This window comes from Lepidochelys kempii, chromosome 12 (genome assembly GCF_965140265.1).
Source record: "Lepidochelys kempii isolate rLepKem1 chromosome 12, rLepKem1.hap2, whole genome shotgun sequence".
Lineage (NCBI taxonomy): Eukaryota > Metazoa > Chordata > Testudines > Cheloniidae > Lepidochelys > Lepidochelys kempii.
In genome coordinates, this window is record NC_133267.1 from 18936259 (window position 1) to 18955780 (window position 19522).

General features: G+C 41.7%; 1 protein-coding gene across 4 annotated transcripts in view; it reads right to left on the bottom strand.

Annotated features, from left to right (window-relative positions):
* GPT2 (glutamic--pyruvic transaminase 2) overlaps positions 1–19522 on the bottom strand; it is a 57278-nt gene that overhangs the window by 12523 nt on the left and 25233 nt on the right. For all 4 annotated transcript variants that reach the window (XM_073307728.1, XM_073307729.1, XM_073307727.1 and 1 more), the window contains 7 exons: positions 16077–16166; positions 14191–14299; positions 5261–5394; positions 3485–3728; positions 2759–2838; positions 1974–2110; positions 883–1057 (listed from right to left, as the gene is read on the bottom strand). In XM_073307728.1, coding sequence (XP_073163829.1) covers positions 883–1057; positions 1974–2110; positions 2759–2838; positions 3485–3728; positions 5261–5394; positions 14191–14299; positions 16077–16166 — 969 coding nt within the window. The remainder of the gene's footprint in view (positions 1–882; positions 1058–1973; positions 2111–2758; positions 2839–3484; positions 3729–5260; positions 5395–14190; positions 14300–16076; positions 16167–19522) is intronic.

Below are 19522 nucleotides of genomic sequence, written 5' to 3' on the forward strand. Positions count from 1 at the left end.
TTCAGTTTTTAGGATTTCTGCTGAGACTACCTACCAGGATACCAGGTGGGGCTTTTGTGAGAGGAACACTTGTTCATTTGGAACAGTACTGAGAAACTCCTTTCAAAAGGTCACAGAATAGCATTCTTCAGATGATGATGACTTTCGGTCACCATCAATCTGGGCTGGTGATCCTAAGACAAATCAGTGATGTCTAATTAACAATATCTTAAGCTATCCAGGCTGCTCACCAGGCTATAGTTACAAGATAAAAAGAGCTGTCTTTAAAAAGAAAAACACACGCACACCAAAACACACAATTAAAACCAGCTAAGCATTTTCTGTTTGACAGATCTCTACTACAATGAGATTGATTTTGCATGTAATGTAAAAACTCTTCTTTTTAAAATAATGGGCCACATTTATCCATTTTTAACTCCATTTATACACTAGAGCTGACTTTGGTAGAGCATTTGTACAAATGAGAAGCTACTATTCTTTGTTCAAATAAGCATTCAATATAAAAGGGTACCATATGGTTTCACTTACAAAGTCACCCTCACTTAGTAGCTTCATTTTTCCTGTGCAGTTTTCAGAGAAGCCAGCTTTGTTGAGTAGCTACCCTCATTTACCATGGAAGCCACAGGGGAAAGAAATTATATTTAAAAGCAGATGAACTCAATGAAAAGCCACAAACATGTGATGGAAGAGCTGTGGCTCCACCAAGATGTTGAAGCTACTAGTACAAAGAGTATTAGAAATTACTCTGTAGTCCTGTTGGCCAGTGTTATTACAGGGCTCTACCATAAGAAAAGCTGAGATGGAGCTTTCTGTATCTTCTCATCACACCCTGGTGATGTATGGGATAGGGTTAAGAAATACACAAACAATATTAAAGCTGACCTTAATGAACTGTGCATAAGATTCTTCCCCTGGTACTGGAGGATTCACTACAATATCCATAGCTGCCTGTCCAGAGACTGGAGGACAGAGACGAACAGAGAGAAGTTTAACAAGCTGTCCTTTAATCTCTGGATGCAAGTTAATCACCTCCATATAACCCCCTCGGTAGCCGCACCTGAGAATACAGTAGATAGAGAGCGAGAGAGAGAGGAAAAAAATGAATATAATTTGGAATGTTTATTACTGAAAAGAACCCCAAGAGAGGAAAAAGAGGGAGCATCCAGCTGAACTTTATATTAATCATGAGCATTTTGCTTAGCATCAATACATGTAACCTACATTTTTAAATATCTTCTTCTGTTTTGGGTAAGGTATAATGGTAGCTAAGTACCATCAAAGAAAATATTGGGTGTGACGTTTAGACATTAACATATGCAGCTTCAATACGAGGTTAGTCTAGCTATTAACATGGATATTTATTCCTCAGAGCAAACGTGTACAGCAGAAACAGAATCCATTTGATCAGGAAGCTGCCATTTCCCTCCCCTGATCCCCCCATAAAAGAAACAAACACACACACATTCCACCCCTCTATAAAATCAGGCTGATCCAGTGAATCTTGAACTAGTCAGTAGTCCAGAGGTTCACTGTGCCATCCCTGGTAGGCTGCACACATAACTATTTTAGGAACCTATTAATGTAGGACTGGGGTGTTGGGATGGGAGGCAGGTCTGTGATAGTCACACAAATGAGGGTCATTCTTGTCAGTTGCCAGCTTGTGCAGATCAAGGAGTGCCTGGTTCACATTCTTTTCCAGGTCTGTGATAGGTGCTCTCTTTTTTAAAAACTACTCCATTAAATAAAAAGTTTGCAAAACCACTGGGCCAGCCCATAAGTTATACAATGTTCCATATATAAACTCATGCATTTTCCTTGTTTACTAGTTTTTAGGTAACAGTACCAGAAGATACAAGATGACACTCAGCTCACTAATGTGAAAAAATCATCCTGCTTGACAAGAAGTAAGGGGAAGCTATTCTACTAAATACTGTGCAAGAGGTTATACAATAAAGAAATGAAGATGGACATACTCGCCCATGTATCCCTTGGAGGTGGAATGGAAGGATGCTAGCTCTACATTGCTGTAGTACTCTGGTCCCATCTCATACAGAACCTTTTTGAAGGAATGAAACTGACATTCTTCTGAGTAAATGTTATCTTGATAAACCTACACAATCAGAGGAAACATTATGCACTCTGCCCAAATGTGAATAAATGACAGCATATTACACAGAATGTAAGCTGCTGAAGAAAGTTTGGGATGTACGAATGCTTGAAAGCTTTTACAAAAGAGAAGTTACAGTTACTTCAAGCATAACAAATGTATAGCTTACAGTATATTTAACTGAGTATCCCTTGCAAGAAGAGTATTGAACTTTGATTTTGTATATTATTTCTTAACTTTTATGTTTTTCATCTGTGTACTCAATTCCCAATCTCCACCCCACCCCTGGCTTCAGTTTCCCTCCTTTTAATTATCTAAACCAATTGCTAATGTCACCCTATATTATGTAGGTCAAGACTCAGATGTTGTTCCAGTTTCTTTCTGGAGTTACATCCTTATTGGAGCCACTACCCTTTTTGCTTAGGTCAAGTCTAGCACACTAAATTTTTCAAATTAACTCTTTAGGACCGAGAAGCTGGCTTTTTTGTTCACAACTTTTAGTCTGGTAACACTGGGAGAATCCATGCTCCATGTTAGAAATCAACAATCACACTTATTGGGCACAGAGGAAGAGAACCGAGCACCTAGTGCTTCTGTTGCACTGCAGGTGTGTTCACCACAGAAAGGTATGTAGTCTTAATGCTCTACTACCTCATCAGCCAGAAGAAAGAGTTGCTCCTCCCAAGCAAAATGTATAACATCTTCAATGCACTTTCTACTTTGAACCTGACCTATAATTTAAAGTGAGAGAAGAAAAGTTGCAATTCAGGTTAATTAGTAGAGAACATGTACACAGTCTTTCAGTCTAGAACCAGGAAGGCTGCTACCTCTTCAATAAGCTGTCCCTCTTACCTTAAAAAAAAAAATGCTATGGAAGTTGGTACATAAAACTCATTACAATCACTTATATATACTCTATACAATATGTCTGGGGGCGGTGGGTGGGGAACCTCCAATCACAATTGAGATGTATTGTCTAAATTATAGGAGACAGTGAATTTGTGAGACATTAATTTTTAGACCCCTGTCAACAAGTCAGCTGAGGGTAAGACTAGTCTTCTTTGGATATGTTTTTCATTGCAGTTTACACATGCTCTTACATGGGTAAGCCCAAACCTCTTTAGCATGCACACACAACACTTAAACCTGGGTTTATATGTTCTTTGAACCCAGGCTTGCTTGCTTAGCTGGTAAATTATCTCAGTAAATTAAAAACCGCTTAACTAAGTTTCAGAGTGGAATCGCTAATTTTATCATTAAAGTCCAGCTATACATGTGCAATGATAAGTCACAAGCAAGTCCTAAGCATGTAAAGCAAAAAGAAAAAACGGGTGAACAAAACAAACTCTGAAACATTTAAATGAAACCATTACAAACCAGTGGGATTTCCTGGGTTGATGATGCAAAGGACCTTTGGATTACAGTATGCTTTGGCTTCATTCAAGGAACGACGAAGTTCATTCACATCTAGTGCCCAGCAATTCTCTTCATCCAGGTAATAGTTCACCTGGATGGCATCTAGTTCAGATATGGCTGCTGAATACAAGGGGTACTGTGGGATTGGGATCATCACTCCAGTTCGGGATTTCCCTCCGCCTGAGACCAAGATCTTTAGAATAGTCTGGAAAAGTTTAGGAATTTAAAGGAAAAAAAAAAAATAAACCAAAACAAAAAAACAGATGACAGTGGAAATCACAGTATATTCTGGAACAACTTGCTGTGTGACTTTCTCCCGCTCTATAGGACGCAAAGCCTTAGACAAATTTCAGTTACAGAAGCACAAAGTTACCAGCCTTCATGACAGTGACACTACTAGTTATGAATACTGAAGGATGTTTATCTTTTAAGTCAAAAAACATTTCACACCAACTGTTAGATGGAGAATGCTAAGGTGTTTTATAACAAAAATTACTAGCACATAACAATGGCCGAACACAACATAGAGAGTCCTTTAAAAACAATCAACAGCTGCCCTCTTGCTGTAACTGCCAGCTGAAGTTGAAACTCATCAACTGCAGGCTTATCACTGGCAAATTCAAACAAGCAACAAAGGCAGTACCGGTATAATCAAATATAGTTATATGCATTTATATCTGATAAAGTTTTATGGAAAAACATGTGATGCTCACACTCCTGTCACACTGCCAGTAGAGCCCCTGGAATTGCAAAGTCTGGGAAACCCATTACACTGGATGAATCAATGAAGCTGCTATAAATCAGAGTACTGTAATACCAAACTGTGCCACAAGATGTCATTTTAAAAGTTTTGCAAACTAATTAAAAAAATTAAAATATGCACTACAGCAAAGCAAATACAAGGAAATCTATCTTCAGCAACCATGCAAAGGATCAACATATACTCGTTACCTAGTAGAGATGATCTTCAGCTAAAGAACAAACAAAAACTGCCTTGGAAACTTTGGGGATACTTTAAAGTGAATCGCTTAATGTAAGAAGGCTGGCTACTGAAGGTGGCCCTTAGTGCGGGTTCCACTGAATCTACGTAACACATGGTTTCCTTAAAGCTCTCCAAGAATTCTCAGTCTGTGGGGTCTGGTTCCTCCAGTGAATAACATCCTCTTCTAAGCTTTAGTGTCTCCACATTTTAGGCCTGGTCTACGCTGGAAAATTAAGTTGGCTTATCTACATTGTTCAGGAGTGTGAAAAATTCATACCCGAGTGGTGCAGTTAAGCTGATCTAGCAGCCAGCGTATACAGCTACTAGCTACTGTCTCTTGTGGAGGTAGGTTATGTACACTGATGGGACATCCCTCCCATCAGCAGAAGTAGCATCTTAACTGAAGCACTACAGCAACGCATTTCAAGTATAGCCAAGCCCTTAGTCATGTACAGCAAAATCTTCAAGCCAAGATGGCTAATAATCCATATTTAGACACTTAAAAAGCTTTAGACGGCCATATGAAGATTTTAGTATCCATGGGCCTGTTTCAGAACTCCTCTCTTTTGCTCACACATAACGTAACTGACTTCAACATAAATCAGATCAGGATCACTGGCGTGGCGTATGTGAGAGATCAGACATACAACTGTGCAAAGAAGATGAGAATCATGCTCTATAGTCTATATTTCTTAAGGGATCTGTCTAATGCACCACACAATATATACATGTACACACAAACTTTTAACACTTACAGCAATTCCATCACTAGCCCCTGTGGTAAGGTATATATTATCTGGATCTGCAGGAACTCCTCCATCTCGTCTTTCAATGTATGCAGCAACATCTTCACGGATGCAGTTTACACCTTGACTGGCACTGTAAGACCCTGTGAGAAACAGAGAACATGAGAAGATATTCATATGTACACAATCTGCAAATCTTAAATGCCCAGGTTTGGGCCGTACAGTGGTATCTATGAGATAGTTTGGATGTAGGAGAGCTTTATTATTTCCCCAGCACAGCAGTTTTCTGAAAGAGGAAATGAGGTAATACACTCACAGGGCTGCAAGAGGAACACGGCCATGGCTGTAAACCTGAAATAAGCATCTCTGAAAGACAAAATAAATATGGAGATATTGGATTGCCCATATGAATTATCTGAAGTTTGCCTTGCCATATGGATAAAAACCCAATTCTTCCCTCTGACAATCACCCAGCCATTTCACTGAACGACACCTAAAAGGTCAACCAATTTAATTTTTAAAATGACCTGCTGTTTAAATAACAAGAGGAAGGAATGGAGGAAACCTGTGTGAATGGAATAATAAAATAAAGGTTTTTTAAAACATGCTGAAACTTTTAAGACTTTTAATTTCAGATTACCATGTGACAACAGAGAACCATCCTGCCTTCCAATCTAAATCGCTTTTCAATTATCTGTAGGTGAAGCAGCTAGGCTAACCAAAAGTACTGTGTAAGGTTATGGTACACAAGCTTCTGATGAAGTTTATAATCACAGTTGTAACTGTCTTAAATAAAGGCAGTTTATTGGGTCCTAAATACACCATTGCTAAGTATGCGGAAAAAATAAACCTGCAGCAGACTGAAAGATGAATTCAAGGTATAAGGCCCAGAGCTGATGGAGGCTGAAGTGGTAAGTGCACAGCTAATTTAGCACAACGCCATGAAGCTGCAAGACCTTCTTGGCTTTAAGTAGATTGTTGGATGGAGTGGGGTAATTGGATTCGGCTCATCTGAAGGTGTGGTGCAGGTTTTCTTTGAGGATGAGGACTGAGAGGTCACATATGGAATGATCATTTTGTGAAAAGTTTCCCCCAGGAGTAATATCGTGGGTTTGTTTTTTTTTTAATCATTTTTCTGCAACAGTTCATTCAAGAGTATAGTGATTATCTGGTTTCACCCAAAACACTGTAAACACAACATTTTTAACTACCATTTCATTTACACCTGCTCTAAGCAAGGTAAGTCAACAGCTGTTAAAATACCAGCAGCCCTAAAGTTTCCCCTCAATGGTAGCAACAGTGGAAAGTGTTAGTTAGAATGGGTTGGCCCAGATAAAGCTGATTTTGAAATGATTTTGAAATACAGTTTGGCCACTTCCACGTTGGACTGCCAAACCTGTTCAAGAAGCCAGTTTTATTGTAGCTGTAATTTGAGCACAGTTCCTCAGACCATAAAGGTATGTGTGGAAGGGCCATATTCACAAAAAATAAGAGGAAGAAGCAGCAAAAAAGGAAATGTTGAACCCTCAGCACTATGGCGGGGCAGCTCCCAGTCAGAAAAATGTACACACCTCATTTTAGACAAGTATTTAGAGTGGGCTAATCAGCCAAGTGAGATTGGTGACTGACACACTATTCTGAAAACAGAAAAATTCCGATATTCATTTTTAGATCTGCGCTGCCAGTTTTTAAATATTTGTTGTTACACTTAATCAGAGGGTCAGTTGCTCTTTAACTCACACCATACTATAGAATCACATTCCAGTCACTAACATACAAAATGTTTGTTTATCCATTGACATTTGTGTAAGTTTTGCAAGCTTAGTCATTTATATTTTTTAAAATGCTAATGTTCAGAATGATCATTTGTCTGAAGATGGCTTTCTTGCTTTCAGCAATCTTAATCAGAACCCTGCTTACACTGACAAGCTGCAAATACTTTGAAATACACTTATTCTGGGAAAAGATTCCTGCAGAGTCTATACATTTTTCAAAGATCATCCATACTCTGTGAAACACAAAGAATTTCACATGCAGGTTGCACAGGCTAATAGACCTAACATGGGACTGATATCAGGAGACAATGAATTCTAATCCTGATGCTACCACTAATTTTGGGCAGGTCACTCAAAAGCATAAATGATCTGGAGGATGGTGTGGATTGCACTCTCAGCAAATTTGCGGATGATACTAAACTGGGAGGAGTGGTAGATACGCTGGAGGGGAGGGATAGGATACAGAAAGACCTAGACAAATTGGAGGATTGGGCCAAAAAAAATCTGATGAGGTTCAATAAGGATAAGTGCAGGGTCCTGCACTTAGGACGGAAGAACCCAATGCACAGCTACAGACTAGGGACCGAATGGCTAGGCAGCAGTTCTGCGGAAAAGGACCTAGGGGTGACAGTGGACGAGAAGCTGGATATGAGTCAGCAGCGTGCCCTTGTTGCCAAGAAGGCCAATGGCATTTTGGGATGTATAAGTAGGGGCATAGCGAGCAGATCGAGGGACGTGATCGTTCCCCTCTATTCGACATTGGTGAGGCCTCATCTGGAGTACTGTGTCCAGTTTTGGGCCCCACACTTCAAGAAGGATGTGGATAAATTGGAGAGAGTCCAGCAAAGGGCAACAAAAATGATTAGGGGACTGGAACACATGAGTTATGAGGAGAGGCTGAGGGAGCTGGGATTGTTTAGCCTGCAGAAGAGAAGAATGAGGGGGGATTTGATAGCTGCTTTCAACTACCTGAAAGGGGGTTCCAAAGAGGATGGCTCTAGACTGTTCTCAATGGTAGCAGATGACAGAACGAGGAGTAATGGTCTCAAGTTGCAGTGGGGGAGGTTTAGATTGGATATTAGGAAAAACTTTTTCACTAAGAGGGTGGTGAAACACTGGAATGCGTTACCTAGGGAGGTGGTAGAATCTCCTTCCTTAGAGGTTTTTAAGGTCAGGCTTGACAAAGCCCTGGCTGGGATGATTTAATTGGGAATTGGTCCTGCTTTGAGCAGGGGGTTGGACTAGATGACCTTCTGGGGTCCCTTCCAACCCTGATATTCTATGATTCTATGATTCACTCTACAATAGTGGTCACCAACCGGTTGATCGCAATCAACTGGTCAATCCTAGAGAATCTCCCAGCTGAGTGCAATCTCCGGTGGTGCAGTGGGGCTGCCGTAATGGCAGGCTTGCTGCCTGCCTGCCTGCCCTGGCCCCATGCCGCTCCAGGAAGCGGCCAGCACGCCTCCCAGAGCCAGTACCCCATACCGCCCTCCTGCACCCCAACCCCAGCCCTGCCCCCCACTCAGAGCCAGCATCCCATACCCCTTCCTGCATGCCAACCCCCTGCCCCAGCCTTGACCCCCCTCCCAGAGCTAGCACTACATACCCCCTCCTGCACCCCAACACTGTGCCCTACCCTGGAGCCCCCTCCTGCACCCAAACTCCTTCCCGGAGCCCACACCCCTTCCTGCACCCCAACTCCCTCCCAGAGCCCACTCCCTCCTGCACCCCAACACTCTGCCCCAGCCCAGCACCCCCTCCTGCACTCCAACTCCCTCCCAGAGCCCACACCCCCTGCCCCAGGCTCAGTCCGGAGCCCCCTCCCAGACTGCAAATGCCTCTGCCCCAGCCCACAGCCTGCACCCCCTCTCGACCCGTGACCCCAGCTCGGTGAAAGTGAGTGAGAGTGGGGGAGAGTGAGAAATTGGGCGGGGGGGGAGAGGGAGCGGGGCAGTTCCTGGGTTGCCCTTAATTCAAAAAGTGATCAAGTGGAATAAAAAGGTTGGAGACCACTGCTCTACAAATAGAGAGACCTCCAAGAGAAGGCAGAAGACAAAGATTTTCGGAGGATTTAATAGTTAGCGTCTGCAACACTCCTCAAAACATGTGAAGTACTATACAGTGCTAAGTATTATCTAAGAGCTGCATCAGCTGCCCCTGCAGTATATAGAGGCCGCACTGTGCCTGTTACTACCTATGAGTAAGGCTGCAAGTCTTTTATGGAGGTCACAGAGTCCATGACTTTCCAGGACCTCCAGGCCTCCTGCAGCCGCTGGTGTGGCTAACCCCAGGGCCACCTGAGCAGCTGGGGAGGCCCTGGGCCAGCCACTGTTCTGCAGGCAACTTGTCTCGGACGGTGCCCCAGAACAGCGGTCCAGGAGCAGCAGCAGCATCCCAGGCTGCCCCCGCCCAGAGCACTGGCGGCGATAGGGCTCTGGCCCGCCCCCAGCCTGGAGAAGCGGTGGCGGCGATAGGGCTCCGGCCCGCCCCCAGCCTGGAGAAGCGGTGGCGGCGATAGGGCTCCGGCCCGCCCCCAGCCTGGAGAAGCAGCAGCAGCGGTGGCGGCAGGGCCCTGGGCTGCCCCCGACCCCCAGGAGCAGCAGCAGCGGTGGCGGCAGGGCCCTGGGCTGCCTCCCCACCCCCAGGAGCAGCAGCAGCGGTGGCGGCAGGGCCCCAGGCTGTCCCCGACCCCTAGGAGCAGCAACATCTGCTGCAACACCCCCACCCCTCAGCATGTAAGATTTAGTTAGGGTTACTTTTAGTAAAAGTCAGAGACAGGTCACTGGCCGTGACTTTTTGGTTATTGCCCATGACCTGTCCATGACTTTTACTAAAAATACCTGTGACTAAATTGTAGCCTTACCTAGGAGTAAGGCTAAGATTTTGTCATGGATATTTTTGGTAAAAGTCACAGACAGGTGACAGACAATAAAGAAAAATTAACAGAAGCCGTGACCTGTCCGTGACTTTTACTAAAAATATCCGTGACATAATAGGGGATCTGCAGGTCTCCACACCTCGGCAGCAGGGCATCTGCGCAGAGGCTGGGAGCTCTGGGTGCTCCCACGACGGGTTGGGTGTTGGAACTCCAAGGTCCCCCACTGCCCAAGGCTGGGAGCTGTGGGGGCCCCCACCACCTGCAGCAGCCCGCAGCTCTCAGGTCTCTCCTGCTGCCTGTGGTGGCCAGGAGCTGTGGGGTACCCCTGCCTCCTGCAGCGGCCGGGAGCGGTGCAGCATGGCACCCCTGCTGCCTACAATTCCGGGGGCCCCTGGCAGCCCAGAGCTTGGGGGTTCCCCTGCAGCCCTTGATGGCCGGGAGCTGCTGGGTTCCCCCGCTCCTCACAGTGGCCAGGAGCTGTGGGGTGCCCCCGCCACCTCCTCCCTGCCCCCGTGGGCAGCGTGGGACCCTGCAGTTCCCGACCACCACAGACTAAAGTCACAGAGATCTCTGGAAATCACGGATTCCATGACCTCCACGACCTCGGTGACTAACCACCTATGAGCCACAAAACAAAACATTTCCCCAGCTTGTAGTTTAGGCATAGGCATGCTGTACAAAAGGTCAGTTTAATCCACAGACGGATTCATATTATTTTTCATAGCATGGCTCACTGTTTCATAGCATGAGATCACAAGAGACCCCTAATAGGAAAGGACTCGAGTATTTTTATTTTTTAATGCAATTTAGCAGCTGGAAGTGAGGCGAGCTGGCACCATGTGTTTAAACTCTTCTCCATGAACCACCAGGAAGTGCTCAACAGACCACGATGGGAATCCCTGGTTTAGTATATGGGATTATAACAAATTCCATAAAATGTAAAAACATTAAGCAAAAAATCTGCTAAATTGAACTAGGAGAGGAGTTCAGAAGACCACATAAAAACCAACACAAAAAAAGATGAAATTATGAACTACATGTAAACAAAAAGACAAAAATGAAAGCTGAACTGACACTAGATGAACTGTTTGACATTCTCTGAATGTGCCTGACTGCTAATCAAATCACTAATTATATTCTGTTTGCTATCGTAGTAGGTGCTATAAAATAATAAAACAATGAGGCACTACAATCACAAAAATTAATAGACACATCAGTTACTCTAATATGTACTTTGAAATGTCACCCTTAGTCTCTTTTCATACTGGAAAGGAGTTTATCGGGTCTGTCAGATTCTTCAGATTCTGTGCCCTGGCTAGAGCACTATATTTAGAGTAAAAGAAAAGGAGTACTTGTGGCACCTTAGAGACTCAAATAAATTTGTTCGTCTCTAAGGTGCCACAAGTACTCCTTTTCTTTTTGCGAATACAGACTAACATGACTGCTACTCTGAAACCTATATTTAAAATAGTAACTCAAATATGACTTCCCAGATACAAGCAGTGGGCTGAGCTTCTAGATGGCCAAAAATGAACTGGCACCCCAAGTAGGTAAAGGTTGTTTTTAGGGCTGTCAAGCGATTAAAAAAATTAATTGTGATTAATTGCATGACTAATTGCACTGTTAAACAATAATAGAATACCATTTAAATATTTTGGGTGTTTTGAGCTCACTTTATTTTTGATTACAAATATTTGCACTGCAAAAAAAAAAAGTATTTTTCAATTCACTTAATACAAGTATTGTAATGCAATCTCTTTATCATGAAAGTTGAACTGAACAAATGTAGAATTATGTACAAAAAAATAACTGCATTCAAAAATAATACAATGTAAAATTTTAGAGCCTACCAATCCACACAGCCTTACTTCAGCCAATTGCTCAGACAAAAAGTTTGTAAACAAGAAGCGGGCATTATCTCCTGTCAATTGTAACCAATGTCACCTGAAAATAAGAACAGGCATTCGCATTGTATGGTGGTAGCTGGCGTCACAAGATATTTATGTGCCAGATGCACTAAACATTCATATGTCCCTTCATGCTTCAACACCCATTCCAGAGGACATGGGGCCATGCTGATGACGCGTTCTGCTCAATAACGATCCAAAGAGGAGACCGACGCACGTTTACTTTCATCATCTGAGTCGGATGCCACCAGAAGAAGGTTGATTTTCCATTTTGGTGGTTTGGGTTCTGTAGTTTCTGCATCAGAGTGTTGCTCTTTTAAGACTTCTGAAAGCATGCTCCACACGTCGTCCCTCTGAGATTTTGGATGGCACTTCAGATTCTTAAACCTTGGGTCGAGAGCTGTAGCTATTTTTAGACATCTCACATTGGTACCTTCTTTGCGTTTTATCAAATCTACTGTGAAAGTGTTCTTAAAACGAACATGTTCTGCTGGGTCATCATCCGAGACTGCTATATACGGCAGAATGCAGGTAAAACAGAACAGGAGACATGCATGCAATTCTCCCCCAAGGAGTTCGGTCACAAATTTAATTAACACATTTTTTTTTTAAACAAGCATCATCAGCATGGAAGCATGTCCTCTGGAATGTTGTCCGAAGCATGAAGGGGCATACAAATGTTTCGCATATCTGGCATGTAAGTACTTTGCAACGCTGGCTACAAAAGTGCCATGCGAACGCCTGTTCTCACTTTCAGGTGACATTGTAACTAAGAAGCAGGCAGCATTATCTCCTGTAAATGTAAAGAAACTTGTTTGTCTCAGCGATTGCCTGAACAAGAAGTAGGACTGAGTAGACTTGCAGGCTCTAAAGTTTTACATTGTTCTGTTTTTGAGTGCAGTTATGTAACCAACAAATTCTATATTTATAAGTTACACTTTCACTACAGTACTTGTATGAGGTGAATTGAAAAATACTATTTCTTTTGTTTATCATTTTTACAGTGCAAATATTTGTAATCAAAAATAATAATAAAAGTGAGCACTGCACACTATGTATGCTGTGTTGTAATAGAAATCCATATATTTGAAAATGTAGAAAAACATCCACAAATATTTAATAAACTTCAATTGGTATTCTGTTGTTTAACAGTGCGATTAATTTTTTTGAGTTAATAGCGGGAATTAACTGTGATTAATCGACAGCCCAAGTTGTTTTTATTTATTTCTAAATACACACATGGGCCTTTGGGAGGACACGAGGTTCAAGACAACAGTTTTGGAGCTTCAACATGTTCTTTTAGGGTTATTTTGTCTTGTAAACATGGTTGATTTCAGCTGTCATTAGAATGACTACAAGGACAATGGTAGAATACATTTTACAACCAGGTGTATGTGCAATTTATATACCTTAGACCAGGGGCTCCCCAACATTTTTCCAGTAGGCACTGCGCCTCACTATTAACACCTCGAGGAAAATTACTAATGATTATATTCATATAAACTATAACACTGTAAATAAAGTATGTACTTTTCCTTTTCCTTTTAATGTAAAAAATCATAATGATAGAAAGCCCTAGTAATGTGCACTCAAAGAAATGCTTCAAGATCTTTGAAACCAAACAGTTTGACTGGAGAATGCAGTTGCACTGGTGGCGCACCTTGGGGCCACAGCCCACAGTTTGGGAACCTCTGCCTTAGACAAATGAACAGAATTTGGGTCATTTTTCTGAGTGCCCATATACTATGATAATGGGTTATCCAGAAATGTGTATACAATAACAATCTTGCTGAGAAGTCTGCTTACTGCTTGACCTCTCAACAGCATGCACCAGTGCACAGGCGCGGACTCTGTGGCTGCTCTGGGTCTGGAGCACCCATGGGGAAAAATTAGTGGGTGCTCTGAACACATGAGCAGCCAAGCTCCTCTCACTCCCTGTCCCACCTCCTCCTCCCTCCCTGAGTGTGCTGCATCCCTGCTCCTCCACCTACCTCCCAGTGCTTCCCGCCACCAAACAGCTGTTTGGTGGCACTTAGGACTTTTCAGGAGGGAGGGGGGAGGAGCAGGGACGCGGCACGCTCAAGGGAGGAGGCGGAAAAGAGGCAGGCAGGGGCAGGGACGAGCACCCACCGGGAACAGTAGAAGTCGGTGCCTACGCACCAATGGTTGCCTACCATCTTCTGCATCAACCCCATCTTGTTAGTAGAGAGTCTTGTAAACACTCCGCGTTCACGATTCTTGGGCCACTTCCTCCCCACCCAAGTTCATCTAATTACATCCTTTCTAAAAGGCCCATCACTACACAAGCTTAAGATATTAAAACAGAAAATAACAGACCTATAATTAAAAACAAATGAGGCTAGATAAAAATCTTACCTAAGCTATTTCCTCCACACCCCTGCAAGATCCGTCTCGCTCTCTTCTTTGAGTCTTCTGGGAAGCTTGGGCTGTCCAACAGGTTTGGGTATGTACAAAGTGCAACCACCTACAGTACCAAGAAAAACTTTGTAAACTGACTATTGCTATCAGTTGCTCAATGGCACTGGTTATGTTTAAGTTGTTAATATGAAAGTTAGCTCCTTTGAGGTGAAGGATATCAATAGATTAGGTCTCAAACCAATGAAAAATAAATCCCCCCCCACCCCCAAAAATCATAAAAAGTGTACATATTTGTCATCAGAATTTGGAACCGAATTAATAATGCTAAGAGCAGCAAATTTCTTTTTCCTTATTTGTATTACAGTTGATTGAGATTGGGGCCCCACTGGGCTAAGCACTGTACAATCATATAGTAAGGGATCATTCCTGCCCTGAAAAATGTACAATCTCAACAGAAAAAGGGATAAAGGAATAGCTATTTCTAGCACCATTTTACAGGTGAGGATAAGAGGAGTTGCCCAAGATCACTCAGCAAGTCTATGGAAGAAGTGGGAAATGAACCCCAGTCTCCCAGCCCTAGTCATACTTCTCTGAAATAACTTTTGCAGTCTTTATTTTACTAATTTGAATTGCTAAAGGTATTTAAATAAGAAATGAAGGGAGAACAGCAGGTAGAAGTGGAACCATGCTCTGAAGGAAATAAACTATGATGAAGAAATTTAAGCCACAGTGAGGGAAATCAAGAGGTCCCTACTGAGAGCAGCTTTCATTTGTCTCAATCTCTGCCTCATTTTGCATGCATTCACCAGGATGATATGGATGGGCCATAGTATCCTGGCTGGTCAGAGATGGTAGCAGAATTAATGCATGTATGTATATCACATGGTGAGCTGCACTGTTTTTATCATCTGTGTTTGTACAACGCCCAGTACAATGTGGCCCCAATCCTGATTGGGACCTTTGAGTGATGCCATAATATTAATAAATAAAATGCAATTTGAAGATTTTACATGCATAATTGCACAAGATGTTCACTGAAAATGTACTTGTAGCTACAAGTCTTTAGTTGTTCTTGTTTTGGTATAGTTTCCACAATATAACTCATGCCTGGATGCTAAACACATTCTTCAAAACTAGCCCAGAGATGTTAAGATATTAAGGTCCTTAAAAGATGCCTGCAACCCAATTTATGCATGCAAATACCTCTTGTGCACACTCAGATTGACTATTTGTGAACAGAGGTCTGCTATGCATTTAACTCCCCACATGCATATGCAAATACTTGGTCAGCAGGCTCAGAAGTGGTATTTGAACACACAAATCAGGCACTTGCAATTGGGTGTGTACAACTGTTTGTCCACACCTTTGAAAAGTCAGGCCCTAAAAGGACACTGTTGGATTAAAAACAGTCTATGTTTTCCTTACCTATATTACCAATAACTGGTTTGCTGGAAGAGGATGTGAGCAAAGGGCCAGGAGGTGGACATTTCAGGGGCATAAAAGAGGGAGAATACTGTAGAGGGACCCATGCAAAAGAGGGCCACAGTGGGGACTACTAGAAGGCAAACTATGGAGTTTTGATGGTAGAGGCACTACTGGAAAAGCTGAACTGGTAGCTCCATGTGTCACATCCCTTGTATGTATGGAAGTAACGTCCATTCACACAAGCAAACAAACAATTAAGCATGCAACATGCATAGGCTATAAAGCACAACTGGTAACATAGTGAAAAAACAATTGAGTAGGTGTGCATTACAGTCATATTGGGAGAATCAAATGTCTAGCTACAAGAAATTTTTCTAGCAAATCACGGTTTCTGAAATTTTTTGATATTCTATAGAGGAAACAGAATTAGAAACAATATTATTTTATAAAATTATTACCTGACGAAGGAAAGTGATGGGCTGTTGTCCCATTGCATGTGCATCACCAATGTTGGCCTTAATGACCTCAGTAAAAGGCTTTTTGATTCCCTGAAGTGAGACAATTCACAATGCGCTGTTAGTTCTAAAGTACACCAAGTTTTTCTATCATTTATTTTACCACTTAACTGGTATAGCTTATTTATTTCTTATTTATTATAATACAATAACAATAATTAGTAATATCTTTTTCACTGCATTTTTCATCAACAGATCTCAAAGCACCTTACAAAAGAAAAACAGGACACATTTTCAAAGCACGGCCTCTAGTTTTACCCACACATTTGCAATACAAAAGATGGACTTGAATTATATGTGTGTGTAGTTCTGGGCACAGACTCAAAGAAAAAAGGTGCACTTTGATGTCCTTGGAAAAATTTTCCCTCTTTCCCCGCTAATGCTAATAATTATTATTGTTTATTAATTGTTGTTATTATTATTAAGCTAGAACAGTGGTTGTGCTTAGTTAAGGAACGATGTCCCTATCCTGCTGTGACCCTAGTTGCCCCTCAGTACTAACTGGCAGAGGGCACACCATATCACAACTCCCATTAGGCTGGGCACATTCATTGAATCAACACCTTATTGTCATAAAAGGTGTTGCATAAGGTATCATACGCAAACCAGTAACTTGCAGGTTATTAGTATGATCATGTAATATATGTACAGGTGATGTATAAAGAATTATAAATGTATGCTGAAAATTTTTTTTAAAGATACTCTGCAAGCAATGCATAAGCCCTGCCTGTCCTAGACAAAGGAAAGTTATTTTGCCTCTTTTCCTGTGTCTACAATGTAAACTGAGCCAGGTAATACCTCAGAGGACAATGAAAAATACATTTGCATAGAAGGCAAACAAAGTCATAGAGCTAAATGAGCAGGAAAAAACATTTTAATAATCATGATTGAAGATGGAGCCTGCACCCCTAGAAAACCTTCCTGGCTCTTGAAACGGAGACAGTAGACTTTGGGAAGTATAAACAAGGGCAAAGAGCCATGTTAGCATCTATTGTCTAGGGCAGTGGTTCCCAAACGGGGGTTCATGAAATGTCATAGGGGGTTCTCAGGGAAAAATTCCCTAATGGTGGACAGAGCTGTCCCTAGGGAGCACGGAGCCAGCAGCCCTGGACTTCCAAGAGCTAAGCAGATGAAAGCAAGCAAATCTCTCACACTGAGGAGATTTAAACTTTAAGACTCCTTATAAGAAATGGAAAGGGAGGTGGATATCTTTTGCTGTTTTTAAAATTAAATAGGCAGCTAGTATTGTTTTTTAAAATTATTATGAAGAACAAGTTTAAGCATTGCTGTAAACTGCATTCTTTGCCTGGACTGCTCAAGACCTGAATGCTTGTGTAGGAGGAACTCTTTATGAGTTGGCTTCTTAAATACCACCATGCTGTTTCACATCTGATACTCCTTGATGAAACATAGGAGCCTTGTCTGATAACAGGCTTATTCAAAGTGATACAAGCTACGAAAGTGAGATCTTGGAAGAGTGTTGCCATTTTCATAATAAAAATACTGTAACGATAAAAAATAATTAATAATAAATAGCATGTAATAAGCATGTCATAAAAACAAATTTTATATTTCCAAGATCACTGCTTTTATAATTTATACTGAGGTAAAGGAGAAAATCCCTGGAAATATTCATTTTTAGGAGGGGGTTTGTGAGACTTAACATTTTAGTGAAAGGGGTTCACAGGTTGTCAAAGTTTGGGAACCACTGGTCTAGGGGACAAAGTAGTTCCCATTGAGCTAATGAAAAGTGGATCCTCTTGGCCTGAAAACCAAGAGTATCTGGAACTGAGAAACCTGCTTAAACAAAGACTGCAACGTGCTGAAGTTAAGTTTTAGTCACTAGAAAGCATGTTTTCTTTTGTTTTACTTTTAACCATATCTATGTCTTTTATTCTTACTTATCACCAGGGATCCTAAAAATCTGTTTGCGATGGAAAAACAAAGAATTTGCATTTTTACAGAGAATCTTTAGTTTTTACATTTTGTGAAAAAAATAAAAACATATATTAACTAAATTTTACTGAAAGTTCCAGTGTCACTTATACAATGGGCGCTACCTCCCCCTCTTGTGATCAATTTTGATTGTGCTTTAAATTTACATAGCTAAACATACTCCAATAAACCACTTCCGGCGTACAGTGGTTATTCAATGGCGTATAGGGATTCGTGTTTTAATGCAACTCATTTTTCACTTCAGCCTCCGTTACTGTTGTAATTGTAACTGAAGTTATGAAAAGATGCTGAAAACGTTAAAAAAAAATCACCCCATAAGACCATGTCACTGAGTTTGGTAAGGACAAATTTCACATTGGTGGTAGGCTTCGAACTTGCTTAAAAATTGTAAATATAACAATAAAACATTTTGTTCTACTGATACCTACATATATTGTGGCTAGGGAAACTAAAGTTCAGTGTTTTATTTTAATCGCAGAAAAACACAGATTTTTATGTTTTTCTATTGGAGAATTTGGGGGTTTTTATCATAGAAAACTAGGATCCCTGCTTATCACATAAATATCTGTTCTTTGTTAATAAACATATTCTTGTTTTATTACAAAATCATCTCAGTTCTGTGTATCAAACTGAAAGACAAAGTCCTCAGCTAAATTAACAGGCTGTATGATCTGTCTCTGTGGAGGCAGTAAAGTTAACTTCTGTGAGGGTCCAGTAAGAGAGACTGGACACTACAGGGGAGATGGCTTTGGGGAGATCAAGACTGGAAAGGCGGTTGGTCTCACCCTAAGGAGTAATCAGGCTGGTGGAAGCCAGGTTGAGGCCATTGTGCTGGGAGCATGGTATCAGGGCTCTGAGTCACAAGGACTCTGGGTCACACAGCAGGTGGTGACACAACCTCTTACTGGTTTGGGTGAACCTCCATAGTGTTACACTGGCATAATGAGTAACAAACTCTAGTAAAATAAATGTATTTTAAAGCACATATCTGAAGTCATTACATGCCAGTTTAGGAAGAGTTTAGAAATATTTTACAAGTATTTTTAGGCCTAGTCTACACAGGTATTGACCCAAGTTTAAAGAACCATGCTGCCAACAATGCCTAGAAGTTAGAGAGAACGTTTCCTGCACTACGAAACAAACAGAATTTAGCAATAGCTAGTTGCTAGATTCTATTATGGCCCAACTGGGTTTTAGATAAAGTTTGATCCAGCTTCTGTTGACAGGGCTAAACTATGGTGAAATCAAGTTTAAATGGTGGCCTTGGTAGACACCAAGCCTACAATACACTTTTAAAATGGATTTCACATCCATCAGGCCCCTGTCCACACTAGCCAGCTCAATCATGAGCCCAACCACATACTTCTTAGTCTAACAGTTTTGTCTGAATAAGCAGTGAAGCATGAGGTCATAATCAGAACCCAGCTCAGCCA